General features: G+C 54.8%; 1 protein-coding gene across 2 annotated transcripts in view; it reads left to right on the plus strand.

The window, feature by feature from the left end:
- TMCO4 (transmembrane and coiled-coil domains 4) overlaps positions 1-16115 on the plus strand; it is an 86556-nt gene that overhangs the window by 46866 nt on the left and 23575 nt on the right. For both annotated transcript variants that reach the window (XM_080802052.1, XM_080802053.1), the window contains one exon: positions 1692-1776. In XM_080802052.1, coding sequence (XP_080658178.1) covers positions 1692-1776 — 85 coding nt within the window. The remainder of the gene's footprint in view (positions 1-1691; positions 1777-16115) is intronic.

Raw genomic sequence — 16115 nt, forward strand, 5'->3', positions numbered from 1 at the left:
GGATGGACACTGAGGGACAACGAGCAGCTTCTGCCGCGGTGGGTAAACTGAGGAATAGACCCTCCCTCCGGTTGCTGTGTCTTTGCGAGAAGAAACGGAGCGGTCCTGCGCCAGGTTTGGCTGTAAGGCAAAGACCAGAGTGGTATTGGCTTCAACAAGGCGGGCGTTTGTCTCCCGTGGAACAGCCGGCTGTCAGCCTGCAGGACGACGCGTGTGTCTTCCTTTCTTCTCGCTGCCATGACGCATGACCACGGGCTTAGAACAACCCACGTGTATTATCTTACAGCTCTGAGCTCAGGAGTCTCCGGTGGGTCTGCAGCGTCGGGTCCCTGACAGCGGCTCCAGGGAGCACCCACAGCCCGGCCTTTTCCAGCTGCCAAAGGCCACCGACCTTCTTTGGCCAGTTGCGCCCTTCCTCCAGCTCCGAGCCCGCAGTGCAGCATCTGCAAATCTGCTTCTCTGTCTCTTGCTTCTGCCAGCAAGTCACCTCTCTCACTCTGACCCTCCTGCCTCCCTCTCTGTCCTCTAAGACAGCACTCACGGGGCCCCGGGATGCGGATGGGGCCATCCTCGGCGGGCTGTGACTCTGCCTCCCACGTGGACGGCCTTGCAGTACAGGAGCCCCGACTCCTTCAATGTCAGGGCCACGTGTCCTCTGCATTCAATCTCTCTTTTGGTCCGAGACAGATCTGCTGGCACGACCTCCCCATCCCAGAGAGTCAGAGGCAGGAAAGTGGAGTGAGGGGCATGGAAGTCACACTGTTGCTTCGCTTCTCATCCTTGGGCCTCCCTAGCTATAAGGGAGTCGGAGGGACTTTGTCCCCAGCTGGAGGGCTATGCACCAGCAAAACTCAGGAGTTCTGTTAGCAGGGACTTTGAGGGGTGAGCAGGTGTTGGGGGGTGATGAGCAGCCATTGCCACGGTTCTGGCAGAATTGGCTACTCTTTGATCAAGGGTTTCCTGTCCTCGTAGATGGCGGCGGGGGGTGGGGCGGTGGCGCAGGGGGAAGGTTGATATACACGTATTGGCACAAAACCAAAGAAAAGGAAGAGACTGGTGGGACCAGACCAGACCTCTGGAGCTCCTCTGCTCCTGTCCCCTCCTTCCATGTAGAACTGGCACCGATATCCCCCATAACTTTCTTCCTCTTAGCAGTCGCCTTTCCTACAAGCTCTTTAGCTAGAAAATCCCTCTCTGTGTCTATCTTACTACCTTCTCTTATGTAAAGCCAATATTTCAGTCCCGTGTTCCCCTCTGGAAACAGACCAGTTTTCCCCCACTTGTCCCTGCCCATGTACCCATCGTCACAGCCTGGGGAACCTTCCGCCTCCTCTCCCTGGCGTCCCACTTCACGGTCGTCGTCTGCCACCCGATAGATGCGTCCTGTCCCCTGGGGAGGAAGAGACGGACAGTGGCTGGGTAATGGTTCGAGATGAAAGGGAATTAACCCAGCCAGAGGCTGCCTGTTAGCCCAGGAGGGGGCGGTTCCAGCAGCAGGTGGATTCTTGCAGGAATGAGGGCCCTGTCTGTCCCGATTAAGACATCAGAGCTCCGGGACCATCGGGGTTGGGGGTAGCAGAGGCGTGATTCATTAATCGTGAGGCAAGCACTGAGGAGGGTACAAGACATCCTCACGTGAACTGGCAAGTGTTCTCCCCCCCCCCCCGACACCTGTGTCCTGTCTCCCACAGGGCCGGAGACCTGTCACCTTGATTGGCTTCAGCCTGGGAGCCAGGGTCATCTACTTCTGTCTGCAAGAGATGGCTCAGGAGAAGGGTAAGTCTGGCTTATTGTCGCAGATGAAAACCCCTCCCGAGTTCATCCCCAGGCAGAAGGTTCCAGGCTAGGGATCACGAGCCTTGTGAAGGTGTTCCCAGTTCTTGGTGATACTAGGAAGAAGTTAAAAGTAGTTTGAAAATAGGCAAAACTGTTAAATCATTTGGCAATTGGTTTTATTTTTTTCTGTACGTAAATTTGAGGGGCTGGTCCTGTAATAATGGTCTTAGAGTAATGATTTTATGGTCCTATAATAATGACGTTGGCCTTGGTGTTGTCACGTGCGTGCTTGAGTGGGAGGGAAGAGAGTTAGATGAGAAGTCTGAAACGGAGAGGTGTCGGCAAGACCACATTCCCTCTGATGGTTCTAGGGGACGATCCTTCCTTGTCTCTTCCAGCTCCTGGGTGTGGCTGGCAGTCCCTGGCCCTCCTTGGCTTGTAGAAGCCTCCCTCTGTTCTCTGCCTCTGTCCTCCTGTCATCTTCTCCTTCCTGTTTTCTCTTCTCTTGTAAGGACAGTGTCGTTGGGTTTAGCCACCCCCACTCTCCCCCCGCCCCACCAAAGCCAGCATGATCTCATCTCAGGGTCCTTACCTTTTAACATTTGCATAATTCAGTTACATCTGAAGATACAGTTTCCTAAGAAGTTCTCATCCACAGGTTCCGGGTGGATGTGCCTTCTGGGGAAGCCATCATTCCAGCCACTAGACCACCTCTGGGTGTGTGTTCATGCTGTCCAATGACACACTTTGAGTGCTGGGACAGTGGGAAGCTTGAGTGCCGTTGCTCTGGACCTTGGGTGGGAGGGGTCCCAGGATGAAGCACGAGTTTCAGGCAGGTCTGTCAGCGGGGGACAGCTGGGGGAGGGAGGTGTAGAGCTCGGGGCTCTTGGAATGGCCCACAGTCTGCGGGAACCCAGACTCATCCCTCTCCTGGTGGAGCACAGCAGCAGCAGGCCCCTGAGGCAAGAGAAGGAGCTGGTAATGACCCCGGCCTGGGAGCAGAGTGTGGGCGGCAGAGAGGGGTTCACCCGGCGGTCTCCCTGGGGATTTTCTGGGAACGCCTCTCTGGGCCTTGGCTTCCCCACTCATAAAATGGAGTTATAATACCCGGCCTGCGTGCTTGCTTCCAGGGACCCCACACAGAGCATTTTCACACCTTATAAAGCCCTCCCTTGTTGACCAAACTGCGCTCCGGAATGTCTGTTTGCAGCTTTTGCTCTCAGAGCCGCTGCCAGCCTGAGGGCAGCCCTGAAGATGGCCCCAGGCCACTCCCCCTGAGCGTGTGACCCAACTGCTGACCCATTGCCAGCAAGTGAGGAGGGGCGGGAATGTTCGCAGTTGGCTGGATCTGAGGGAGCCAGACCGGCCTGACTGGTGTTATCTTCAGCCTTGGCATCCCCAGAGGGCATGAGACAGACCCTGGGGCTAAGGGGCCTGCTTCATTCCTGTTCTTTCTGTTTTGCTAAAATGTCTCCCCACCTTGGACTGGAGACCAGAGCTATTTTCCTGGTCACACAAGTAAGGCAGGTGTGCTGTCCTTGGCATTGACCATGGAAGGGCCAAGCCCCTGTGGGTGAGCCCTGCAGAAGAGGCTTCATCTTCTGTCATTTTGGAGGACCCCCCGCACCGCACCCCACTCCCTCGTAGCTTTCAACAGCCCCCTTGTCACTTGGTTTTGTCTGCATCACTAAGCAATGGGGAGACGCCTCTGTCCTATTTCCAGTAGCTTTGGGTAACCTCGGACCACCATCCAGAAGGGCTTGGGGAGTCAACTTGGAGCTGTCTGCACCAGGAAAATTCAGGCTGGGGTCAGAGGTCAGGCAGAAACCACCGAGGAAGCAGGGCTGAATCTGGGGCTCTGGTACCGGTGACTTTCCACTTCCAGCATAGAGAACATCATACATTCTCTGTAACTTCTTCCCCTAACTAGACATCACCAGAGCAGAGCAAGTCAAAAAGTCATCAATTCCCTGCCTTTGCAGCTCTTCCTAGTACAGATAATCCGCCTGGGACCTTCTGGCCAGCTGGGAGGAACCCCCTGGAGGCCCACGTGTCTCCCCGCCTTCAGCTCTTTGACCCCCTGCAGGAAAGGCCTTTGTTGGAACCACAGCCGCACCACTGACGTCCCCAACATCATGTCATGTTCTGCTCCTACAACTTTGTGCAAATAATAACGGGGCTGTCAGAATCTCTTGGGAAAATTAGGGGGCTGCCATTTCTCATGCAGGACACAGGACACTTGCTAAAAATGTGTGGGTTAGAGAGAGGCAGGATGGGTGTACTGGTCAGCTTCTGCCGGGGTGATGCTGGGTAACAAGCTAACCCCCAAACTCACAGGGTTACACCACACCCTTGCCATGTTCCAGGATCTGCTGTGGTTTGCTTGTTCTAGAACAGGCTCTCTTTCTGGCCGTGGGGACAGGCTTGGCCCCAGGCTGCAGGCTGCGCTCACATCTGCCCCATGTGCGTCTGTCACGGTGGAGCGGAAGGGGCAGCAGCCCCCCAGGGCATGTTCCTCTCAGGGCAGAGCACTCGAGGGCCAGAGCCAAGGCAAACCGCACGTGCACATTCTAGACCTCTGGTCGTTGCCGTCTTTACCACCATTCTGCATCAGCTGTTCATTGCTGCAGACAACCTCTCCAAACTTAGTGGCTTAAAACACAAATAACTGGGTATTTCTTATAGTCCTGTGGGTTGACTAGGAAGTTCCTCTCCTCCTCGCGCCTAGGCTCGCTGGCATGGTTGCAGCCAGAGCTGGAATGCTTGGAACATGGGAGCCGGCCTCCTTCACTGCCTGGCCGCTGGCTGGGGGTCCCCAGAATGCCTCAGTCCTTCCCGGCAGACCGTGAATCCTCCAGCAGGCTCACGTGATGTCCTCATGGGTTCTCTCTGGACAGCGTTTCAAGAAGGCAGGAGTGAACGGGGCAAGACCTCGGAAGGCCAGGTTCCAGAACGTATCACTTCCGCCACATGCTGTGGGTCAGAACAAGTCACAGGCCAGACCAGATTCAAGGGGCCAGAGGGGAAATGCTTTCCCCGGATGCGAGGAGTGGCAGTGTTTTTGGCAATTTTTAATCTTCTGCACATTCTGTTGGCCAAAGAAAGCGATGGCCAAGCCCTGGATAGTCGGGGTGGGGCAGCATGTTCTACCCACCATGGTGGGGAGAGGAGCAAATTGCCAAAGGGCAATCCAGACTCTGTGCCAGGGTAGAGGAAAACTTGGCTTTGCAGCCCACGGAGACGTGAATCTGAGTCCTGACTCTGCTCGGCTGGGTCGCTGGGGCTGGGGAAGGACACAGCCTCCTTGGACGTCCATACATCTGCAGCAAGAGGCTAATGTCGCCTGCGGGCAGTGGCAAAGGCTGGAGAACATGGAGGTCAGGCACCCAGCCCCACGCTGGGTCCTGGTGAACATGTCCTCTAGCATCTCACTCAGGCTGCGGGGGCCCCTACCGGTCCAGGGCTGGCTGCAGACTACCCCCAACTTCTCTGAATCTGCTTCTCCCTGGGAGTTCTGGAAGAATTGTCATCCTCTGTGCTGACATCATCTTGCTCGTCCCTTGCCATCTCTCCCTCAACCCAAGCAGCTTACCACCTGCCAGGCTCCTCATTAGCTGGAGGGACATGGTCTTCTTTAGGACGCATTCTCAGTTCAGAGGAGAAAGGCATGTCTGTGGCCCCAATTAGCATAAGTTACATGTTAATGTCAGATCAGTAATATAAGCCAAGTCTTCAATTTCCTTGCTGAACAGATTGAATTAATTACTATCGTCCATTTGGCTGTGATAGTCAGAAGTGAGGTCACCCATCAGCTGCGTGTGAGGCAGGGAACTGCCTGGAGGGAGGCAATTGGCCCCTCGGTGGCAGGAGGGGCTGAGACACTGAGATGTCCCTGCACCTCAGCCTTTTGGGGGCTGGTTCCCAAGGCCACTTCCTTCCTGCTCGCTGCTCCGTCCCCCGCGTCTTCATGGCCTGCCCATAAGAACTGGGGCTTCTGTATTAGGCAGACCTAGATTTGGGTCCCAGCTTCTTTGCTGACCAGCTGTGGGACCTTGGACAAATCACTTAACCTCTCTGAACCCCAGAGTGCTCATCTGAATATGGAGCTCGATACCCGTTACCTTGAAGGCTACTCGGGAGACAATGAGATGATGTATGTGGAGGAGATGCTGTGATCTGGGGACACTCGGAGTGTTTCTGCTTCTGAACTCTGATCAAAAGATCTATTCTGCACAGGGAACGTTAGTGAGTGCGGTGTAGATAAAGGAGCTTGTCATTCTGTGTCCATTTCCCCACCCCTACATGAGACCAGGAACTCCAGGTGGATAGGGTCTGTCTGAGCCTCCCTCCACCCCCCCCACCTCCCAACCCCCCATCCCCGTCTGTGCCTGACACACACTGAGTGCTCAGGAAGATGGAGGAACTTGATTTGGGGCAGGGACTCAAGCACGTGATGGGCGCATGCGCTGCGTGCAGACCCACTGTGCGCCCCGCCACACAGAAAGCACTTACGTGCAGGATCTCATTCAGTCCAATAGCGACCCTGGGAGGTAGCCATACTCCATGCTTCGGGAACAAGAAAACATAGGCCTCCAGGGTAAGCTACACAAATCCCAAGTGCTGGAGACAAGCTTCGACCCCAGGGCACCTGGCTCCAGAAGCCTCACTCTCAACCCCTCTGCTGTACTTTGCAGAGGAACTTGACCTTGAACGGTGGACAGGGGTCATCCAGTGGGGCTAGAAGGAAGGGCATTGCAGAGAGTCAGGTTGGCACAGCAAAGGAGGGATTCCTTTCAAGGCATTTTTTTAGCCTTGAAAGGAGACTGAGGTGGGACAGCAGGAGATGGTTAGGACAGGAGCCTGGTATAAGGTCTTGAATGCTGGGCTAAGCAGCTGGACCTGACTGGTTAGATGCTCAGCCTCTGAATCACGGAAGAAATGAGTAGCTGAGCAGGTACCGTGAAGGGTCTGTGCCGAGGAGCCTGTGTGTCGCACGTGCAGTCTGACCCTCTTCACCCCGTCATCTCCCATAACCCTCTCCAGCAGCCCCATCGGGTTGATGCTGGTGTCGTGCCCATTGTACAGATGAGCAAACTGAAGTATGGCCGGTAGGTAACTTGCCCAAATCACACGGCTGGCAGGTAGCAGAGCAGGCAGTCCGGCTAGGAGCTGTGTGATCTCTACCCCAGTGCCAGACCGTCTCTCCAAGCCACCGTTCCGCTCTTGCCTGAGCATCTTTTCCAGCACTGGCGTCACTGTCAAGAACCGCCGGCCCACTAACTGTAACCTTGGAGTGCACAGCAGAACTTCCTTAGCAATTCTTTTCCCAAAACCGATATGCCGGGGCTCCCCGCCGAAGGGGTCTATCACCGCTGGGCAGCTGTGGCATGCGCCCCAGCCAGGAACCGCAACACAGACGGGCGCCGGGGTGCTGCTTCTCTTTCTCATCCCTGCTCCCTGAGCCTGTCACCTGCCCGCATGTACTAGGTACTCGATGGACCCGTGAGAGTGAACCAAGTGGAGGAATGAGCCCCACTGCGCATCAGGGGCGGGGGTCCGCCTGTCAGCCTCCCCCACTCTCAAAGCTCCTTGCAGGGAGGAACCATGTCCTGCTCAGCTTCGTGCCGAGCACAGACGCTTGTAAGTTTTTGCAGGAAAAGGGGAGGCCTTTTTATGTTGGTAGCATAGCTCATTTACATTTAATAGGGACAGAGGAAGAAGGAGAAGCAGACTCCCTGCTGAGCAGGGAGCCCGAGACACGCTGGGCTCCATCCCAGCACCCCTGCATCGTGACCTGAACCAAAGGCAGAGGCTTAACTGACTGAGCCACCCAGGCACCCCTGAGAAAGTCTTTATTCTTGATTGTTCTGATCTTGTCCCCCCTGTTAGTAATGTCCCATCCCACCCTGTATCTGGACAGGAGGCAAGAGGGCTCTGGTAACCCTCTTCCTTGACCTTGGTCGTGGATACTCCAGGGGTCTGTCCCTTAGTTAGCCCCGGCTTATTCCCAGCGGAGCAGCAGCTGTGCACACCTCAGTGGCCTGGCAGTCTAGGCCAGATGGCCCCTCCCAGGCCCAGGGTGTGTAGCCGCTTCACGCCCTTGGCCTTCTCAGAGACTCCATGGTGGGGGGGGCGACCTCTCCAAAGCTGGGCCTCAGAGCCGTTTCTAAGCACTCCCATCCCCCATTTCCCTTTCTCTTTCGGAGAGTAAGTGAGGGAACTCCTGATGGTGCCCAGAAATGGGAAGCGGAAAACGAAACACCCACCTGCGGAGGGGAGCCGAGAGGTCCTGAATCCCAGGACTGTGACTCCCCGACATTTGGGGTTGGGGGGCGGGGCAGGCCGAGGGCGCAGGCGGGACTCGAGCAGCGCCTTGTGGCCACACTTGTTTAACCCACACCAGACAGTAAAACAAATAGAAACACGGACACACACGTGCTCACAAAAATGCACACCTGCTCACACCCGTGTATGTTTACATGGACGCCCTCCAGGGAAGCCTGCAGAGCCCAGCTGCACGCACCCGCTTACTAGCAATGCGGCAAGCCACTGGCCCCCGGGACTCCACAGCCGGCCATCCGGTCCCCCCACCCAGCAGACAGGGCACAGCAGGAAGGAGGGGACAAGACACAGGGCTGGGCAGCCACCCGGTGACGGGCGGCTCAGCCCTTCCCCACCGCGAAGCTGCCTGGTTAGGAGCTGTGAGCGGTGGGCTCTGGAGTTAGAGTGTCCGCTTGGAGTCCCTGACCCAGCACTCTGCCCGTCACCTGAGCCGTCTCCATTGCCCTGATGTATATGAAACACGGGGGGAAATGGGAGTGTCTCTGGGCACGCAGTCAGTGAAGCCTTTGACTTGTGATTTTGGCGCAGGCCGTGATCTCAGGGTCGTGAGATGGAACCCCACATCGGGCTCCGCACTCAGCACGGAGTCTGCATCAGACTCTCTCTGCCCCTTTCACAGCTCAGCTCACACCTGCCATGCGGCAGTCCTCTAAATAAAATTCACCCCATCAGCTCCTACGCATTCAGCACCTGGTGTGTGCTGGGCACTGTGCAGGGCCCTGGGGAGGCCGCAGTGAGTAAGCCAAGACAGCCCCTCCCGGCAAGGAGCTTAGATTCCGATCTTCGGAAATAACCCGCTGTCTGAGACATGAGCTGGGGTCTTGCAGGGTCGGCAATGACGTGCGTCAGTCATCTGGAAAGCACCTAGCACACATACGAGCACATACGAGCACACAGCTCGGTATGGGGTGTTCTTACTGTCCTGTGCTACCAGCTTCTAGGGCAGCCACCTGGTGGGGGCTGACATCCTTAACCTGAGTGTCCTGCCCTTAGGGGAGACCACGGGCTCCCATTAGCACTGGGCTTAGGAAACAGAAGGAAACACAAGAATCCAGCCCCCTCTCCCACCCCCAGACCTGTCCTCCTCCTCCTGGTCCTCTCACCAGCTGACAATGGGCACTACGATGCGCCAGGCACAGCTAAATACAGTGCACACCATATTTTATTCGATCCACACGATAATCCTGTGAGAGTCTACCTATCCCCATTTTACAGATGAAGGAATGGAGGCTTACAGAGATAAAGCACCTAGCCTAGGCTACAGGGCTGGTAATGATACAGCGGGAACTCGCGTCCACCGCGGCTGGCCCATGCTCTGACTCATGACTTTGGCCACCGATCCTTACAACAACCTAAGGTCAGGATAATTATCTCCCTTTTGCAGCAAAGGTTCCGTGTGAGGCCAAGTGATATTTCCAGGTGCGTCCATTAGGATGTTTTGGCCTTAGACCCCCATCAGCTGTCCTTCCCGCAGAGCTGCCCCGTGCCCGAGAAAGAAAACTGCAAGTTCAGGGTAACTCCTATCTGCTTGGTCAGAGCCTCCTGGGCTGGGTCCCTGTCTTGTCGCCCAGAAGGTTCTCGGCCTTCTCCCAACCCCAAGGCCCCCAACCCCACACGAGCTCAGACACAACCTTTTGAAGATGTGGCAGCTCTCAAACCCCCCTTGACAAGTGGTTTAAACACTGTGTTGTTCTGAGGAGTTCAACAAACGGCTTTTAGTAGTCTTATCCACATAAGATAAAACACTTATATTCTAAGGAAAAGAAGATGTTGCTTGGAGCATGGATAAAAAACAGCATCATTTCAAGATTGTGCACACAATATCCTCGTGGAAGGAAGTCTCTGGAGCAATTAGAAAGGAAAACGTATTTTGGGGGGCGCCTGGGTGGCTCAGTCGGTTAAGCATCCGACTCTTGATTTCGGCTCAGGTTGTGATTTCGGGGTTATGGGATCGAGCCCCGCATTGGGTTCCACACACAGTGGGAGTCTCCTTGGGATTCTCCCTCTGCCCCTCCCCACCCATGCACTCTCTCTCTCTCTCAAATAAGTAAACAAATCTTAAAAAAAAAAAAAAAAGAAAAAGAAAAAAGAAAGAAAATGGGTGTTTCTTGCAGAAAGGTGTAAAGTAGTCAAACTTGAAAAGGCCATGCCGAACACACACACACGTCCACACACATGCACACACACACGCACACACACACGCTTTAGGAACAAGCACTGACGTGGTGACCCTCTTGTTGTTGCTTTCTCTCAGAGGACACGGACACAGCATGGGCTTGCTTCCATGTGGGGTGTTGGCCGTGACAGGGTGGGACGTGGTGCTTAGGCCCTCGTGGAGCAGTGTTATTCACCGAGCCTCACGACAGCATCACGAGACGGGCAGTCCTTGTCCCGTTTTCCAGAATGGCGGAGAAGGAGGCAGAGACCCAGAGAGCTGAAGGGATTTGCCCAAAGGCAGAGCCGGGGAGGTGGCCGAGCTGGGGTTCCTGCCCAGTACCCAGGCCCTCCGTGGGGGCCATTCTGCTTGGACAGCCTGCAGGTCTCCCTCCCCGACCCGCAGGAGGGTGGTCAGCCTCACGGAGGACCTGCCTGTTGGGTTCAGCTCTTTCCCAGGACTTGGCCTATAGCAGGTGCCGGTATGGGTTAGTAGTTGATTCATGGAAGCCCAGGAATGCAGCCATGACATTCACCATGAGCGCTGCCTGCAGAGGACAGCACACAGCCCCGCGCAACCTGGCCCCGCCTCCCAGTGACCCAGGGCACCCGGGCCCCTCTGCTTCCAGACCACCCAGCAGGTGCACACCCCACGCCATGATCCTACCCACTCCCAACTGAGACAGAATGTGCACCTGCCAACAAACGTTTGTGCCCTTGGGCAGGAAATGCATAGAGCCAGAATTCCCAGAGACGAACGGCGCCTTCCAATGGCCCGTCTGCCAGCCGACGGGATGAATGGGCTCGGGGAGTGACAGACCCGCCAACCAAGGGTATTTCTGGCGTCAGCAGGTGGCAGGGGTGGGGGAGCAGCACCTGGTGCCAGGAAGAGCCACCATCCAAGCACTTGCTGAGAGGCTCTGGGCCCCCGATCGTAACGGATTGCTCATTTCTCTATGTGTTTGCTCTAAAAGCTTTCAAGAATTAAGTAGTTGGAAAGCGAGCCCAGCTCAGGCTGACTCATGGTAGCAGGCTGAGCCGGGAAATGGCCGCGTGAACCAAAAAATCGGTTCCGTTTCAGTTCATTGACGCATTTATTCTCTTCGTTCCAAAAGGATTTGAGGGGAATTAATTAGAGACATTACATATTGTCCCTGCCCCGTGGCCCTGTCCACATAGTCAGCAAGACATCTGAGATGCGCCAGCCCTCCTGTTGGCGTATTCATTCCACAGATAAAAGGCGGCCGGGCGTGCTGCACTCCGGGCCCTGGGGTGCATTCATTAAGTGGGTCCTGGCCGCCCCCCAGTCCCTGCTCCATCTGTAAGCTGGTGCCACTGGATTGCTTTTCCTGTATCTTCAAGATGCAAGGGACTGTGGCCGCCAAGCCAGATGACATCAAGGAACACTGGATCTGGAGTGTAGAAACCGAGTTCAAATCCAGGATCTGGAGTGTAGAAACCGAGTTCAAATCCGGGATCTGGAGTGTAGAAACCGAGTTCAAATCCGGGATCTGGAGTGTGGAAACCGAGTTCAAATCCAGGATCTGGAGTGTAGAAACCAGAGTTCAAATCCAGGCTCCGCTACTCTGTTAACTCTCTGGGGGCTCCGCAAGCAAGTCACCCCACCTCTGAGCTTCGGCCTAGTTGGTAAATAGGGATACTGACGCCTCTCGGGCTGGTTCTGGGCTTTGGTAACTTCTGTTTATCGAACACTTACCACGGACCAGGCACGGAGCTAAGCACTTTGCTTAATGTACAGACAGTGCTAAGGTCTAGGTATTGACACTCCTGTTCTGTCTGTGAAGAGGTTGAAGGCAGGGACTCCAGCATTCCCTTCTCCCCTGTGTCACCAGCCCCTGGGACGGGACCTGGGCCAGGGCAGAGGTGCGATCATGTACATATGGTGGGCGTGGGCTTCAACTCTAGCGCTCTGCTGGCCTTTCCATGTAGCAGATGTGACAACACAGTGCTTCCCACGCAGAGGACCTCAGTACACAAGAATGCCTTTGTCCCTTCTCCGTTTGCTCATCCAGGTGGCTCTCTCCAAGGCTGTAACACACACTGGTCTGAGCTTGCCGTAAGACAGGATCATCTTCCGATGGCGGCTCCCAGAACAGGAATGATTCATCAGAACATGGGATCCATTTGCTGTTTTCGTCTAAACTAACGGGGTCTTTCGGCCAGGCTTGGCTGCAGATTAGGCCGCTGACTCCCTTGGAAAGGTGCTTGCATTCTCTTGGGGGTGCAGACACCCTTGACTTTGGCCGTTGCCACCGGCTGAAACACATTTACTCACACGGGGTACCTGAGTTGTCACGGTTGTAGGAAGAAGGGAAGGATTGGTGGGCTTGTCTTGCCTGGCCTCTGGGGCTGGCCTCTCTGCTCCACCGTCAGCCCACGCCCCCAGCCCCCAGCACCTACTAGATGAGCCCACCTACCTCTAGAAATCAGCCTCTCTCCCTGGTGTCTTTCCTACCACCCCGTCTAGCCATTTGTAGACGTGCTTCTTCCTCCTAACCATAATGTTAGAGGGTTAACTCTAGGATGCCTGGGTGGCTCAGTTGTTAGGCGTCTGCTTTCGGGTCAGGTCATGATCCCAGGGTCCTGGATTGAGGCCCACATCGGGCTCCCTGTTCGGAGGGAAGCCTGCTTCTCCCTCTCCTACTCCCCCAGCTTGTGTTCCCGCTCCTGCTGTCTCTCTCTGTCAAATAAATAAATAAAATCTTTGAAGAAAAAAGGGGGTTAGCTCTATGAGAAGTTGTAGAAGAATCTTCCAATAACTACCCAGAGGTCACAGTTCTTAATGCACCAGGGTTAAAATCATGGGCTCAGGGTCAGAGAACTCTGGGCTCAAATCCTGGTTCCACTACTAACCTTGTGACCCTGTGCAGGCTACAGAATTTCTTCAAGCCTTCCTCTCGAGTAAAATAGGCCTAATGATACCCACCTCGTGGAGATACCATGAGGATAAAGAAAACAGCACATAGTAGGTGCCTTGCACCAGCCTGACACGTAGGAAATGCTTGATCACTGGCTATGATACAGGAGGTGGTTTGCGTGTTGAAAGTATTACAACATTGGAACGGCCACTCACCACTCAGTCTAATCAGTTTGGTGATCCAGGAGAATTTTACGATATCCTTGGGGTCGGTCAGCAAGGGCCTCAGTGCCTCCTCCCATCCCGTGAACCCCGGGAAGTACAGACTCCTCTATCCGGGTTCCGAGGGGTTACTCGGAATCCTCTGGTTCAGACCTCCATGCATACAGGACCCCTTTGGCCTCATCCGTCAGAGGTGTCTACCAGCCTCTGCTTAATTGCTTCCAGTGACAGGAGGCTTACTACTCAGCATGGTTAGGAATTCAGGAACGGGTCTGTTTCATCTGAGCATCAATGGCTTGTGGCCTGGGGGATGGCAGGCTCTGTCCAGGGTATCTGCTGAGGCTGCTCACATTCAAATGCTGTCCAGGGGGACCACTGGCACAGCAACAGAGCGCCCCAAGCCCTACAGCACCTGGGCGGCCCGCACATCCCCAGGTCTGCTTCTGGGATTTTCAGAAACCTGATTCTATCTCTTTTGCACCCAGAGCTGATCAGAGTCCCATCAAACAAACTCACAAGACACAGTACTGGGAACTGAATGCTGATTCATTAGGTCACCAATAATTGTCACCCTCTGATGACAGCAAATGGAGCAGATGTCCGTGCTCACTGCCCAGGCTCCTGGGGAAACAGATTATCTGCCAGAATTTCCGTGGTAAGCACAGAGCTAGGGAGGGGATGGTCTCAAAGAGTGTTCCTTTTCCTGGCCATGGTCAGCGCTGGTAAATGCCCCCCACCCCCAGTCTCATGGACAGATCCCACCTCTCATGGCCGTTGTCAGTTTCCTTCCCTCCCGGGCCTCCCCTCACTCAGAATTTTGTGTAAGTAGGTGCTCTGTGTGAGCCCCGGTTGATAGGCGTGGAAGAACCCAGACGTTCTGCAGTGAAAGCAGACACGCTCCCATGGGGATTAGGTGGATTCCAACCAGGGAAGAAAACACCTCAAGTCCCACTGATTTACATATTAATTAACCATCTCAGTTCACAGCATTCTGGAACGGAAACTGTTGGGGTTTTTCCTTGTAGCTAAGACGCCCATGATCATCAGGCCTACTTAGCCAGCACTGGCAAGCTGCCTTCTTGTAGAACCTGGCCTGGCCTGTTTTACAGCAGAAGAGAAAAACGTTCTCCCCTGTGAGTCAGTGTGTCCCGTCCTTGACATTTTAATGAAGGGTCTGAGATTTGGAGCCCCTGTCCCTGCCGTCCCAGCACAGGATGTCCCCTCGTGAACTCTGACCTTTCCGGTCTCTAGAATAGTCTTCATTATTGTTTACTTCTTCCATCTTTTGTTCGCTCATTTTCTCGAATGCCCATCTACTAAACTTTGCAAAGCCCCATCTCCTTCCTCAAAGGACTTGCAGGGCTTCTCAGGGCAGATAGCCTCCAGTGCTGTGTGCAGCATTTATCCAACAACTTACGGATAAATGTAAACATCCGGAGTGGAAAGGATGTTCGTGTGAGTAGAGGCCTGAGCTGGTCGGGAAACTCAGACACAGGGGAGCAGGGCCTGGGGCAGAAGGAGCTCGGACCCCGCAGCCTGGCCTGGATCCGAATTCCAGCTCTGCCGCTCACTCGCTCCACAAACAGGCACAGGCCCTTAGTCCCTGTGCCTCAGTCTCCTCGCCTGTGAAATGGGTCTTTCTTCAGAGGCTGGGCAAGGGGGATAATATACGTAAGCACTCAGCAGAACGGCTGGCACGTAGTCGGCATTCGGCACCCACGAGGCTTGTCGCTGTCCCTCTTACTCTCTGTCCTCCTGTTATTACCCAGTTGCTATAACTGAGCTGGGAATTTTCGCTATTAGCTTCCCAGCAAAGTCGGGGCCAGCCACGACTGCGGGTTTCTTACTTCCAGGAGGGGGCGTGGAGACGCCTGCTCCACGAGGAGCCAGACGCTCCGTTTCCCCCTGACGTACTCTGTCCAAGCGCGCCCTCGCTTTTTAGGAGCTGAGCGCTCTGGAAAGGTCTGGAATGGCTACGAGGACGTTGTTGTGGTTGGGAATGATCTTCCCAGGGTGCCTCGCTGTTATCAGGGAGGCCTGCGCAGGGGCTTCTTTGGAAACTCAGAGGGAGACGATGATCTCTCGAGCTGTCACGAGCAGCCAGGTGTTTGGGAGACTGCTAATTAGGTGACAAGTCTCCAGTTGCATTTCCATTTGGGTGATTTTACATTTTGTCGTTTAGCGGTTGCTGGAGATTGAGGCTTCGGGGACGGTGGTTGAGCCTGGATCCCAGGCTCAGACAACCGTGGAAAGCATGGTTTTTAGTTCGCCCTCCCACGCTCTCCTGAAGTTTGACAGAGAACAACTGCTCACCTCCAAAACAAGAAACCCTCTTTCCAAGGTGGAGCGTGGGGATGGGAGCTGATCTTTGCGGAGCACCTGCCCCGTGTGCTGGCCAGAACAGGACCACTCTCGATCTTGGAAGGTGTGGGCATTATTACACCTGGAAGCAGGTGTTGAATTTCCATTTTTACTGATGGGCCAGAAGCCCAGAGAGGTTAGCAACTTGCCCAAGGACACACAGCTAGTAATCTGGGATGACACACAGCCCCACCTGGGATACTAACGCTGGTGCGTCTGACTCCAAACCATTTCCTGTGAACCCTTCTTATGCTGCATCTCATGACAAGCTTGCTGCCCTCAAGATGCCTATAATCTAGGGACGAGAATAGATACCATTAAAAAAAAAAAAGAAGTACCAAATACTACATCGCATGGACCTAGACGTTAAGCAGTTCAAAGG

The sequence above is a fragment of the Martes martes genome (genome assembly GCF_963455335.1).
Source record: "Martes martes genome assembly, chromosome: 4".
Taxonomy (NCBI): domain Eukaryota; kingdom Metazoa; phylum Chordata; class Mammalia; order Carnivora; family Mustelidae; genus Martes; species Martes martes.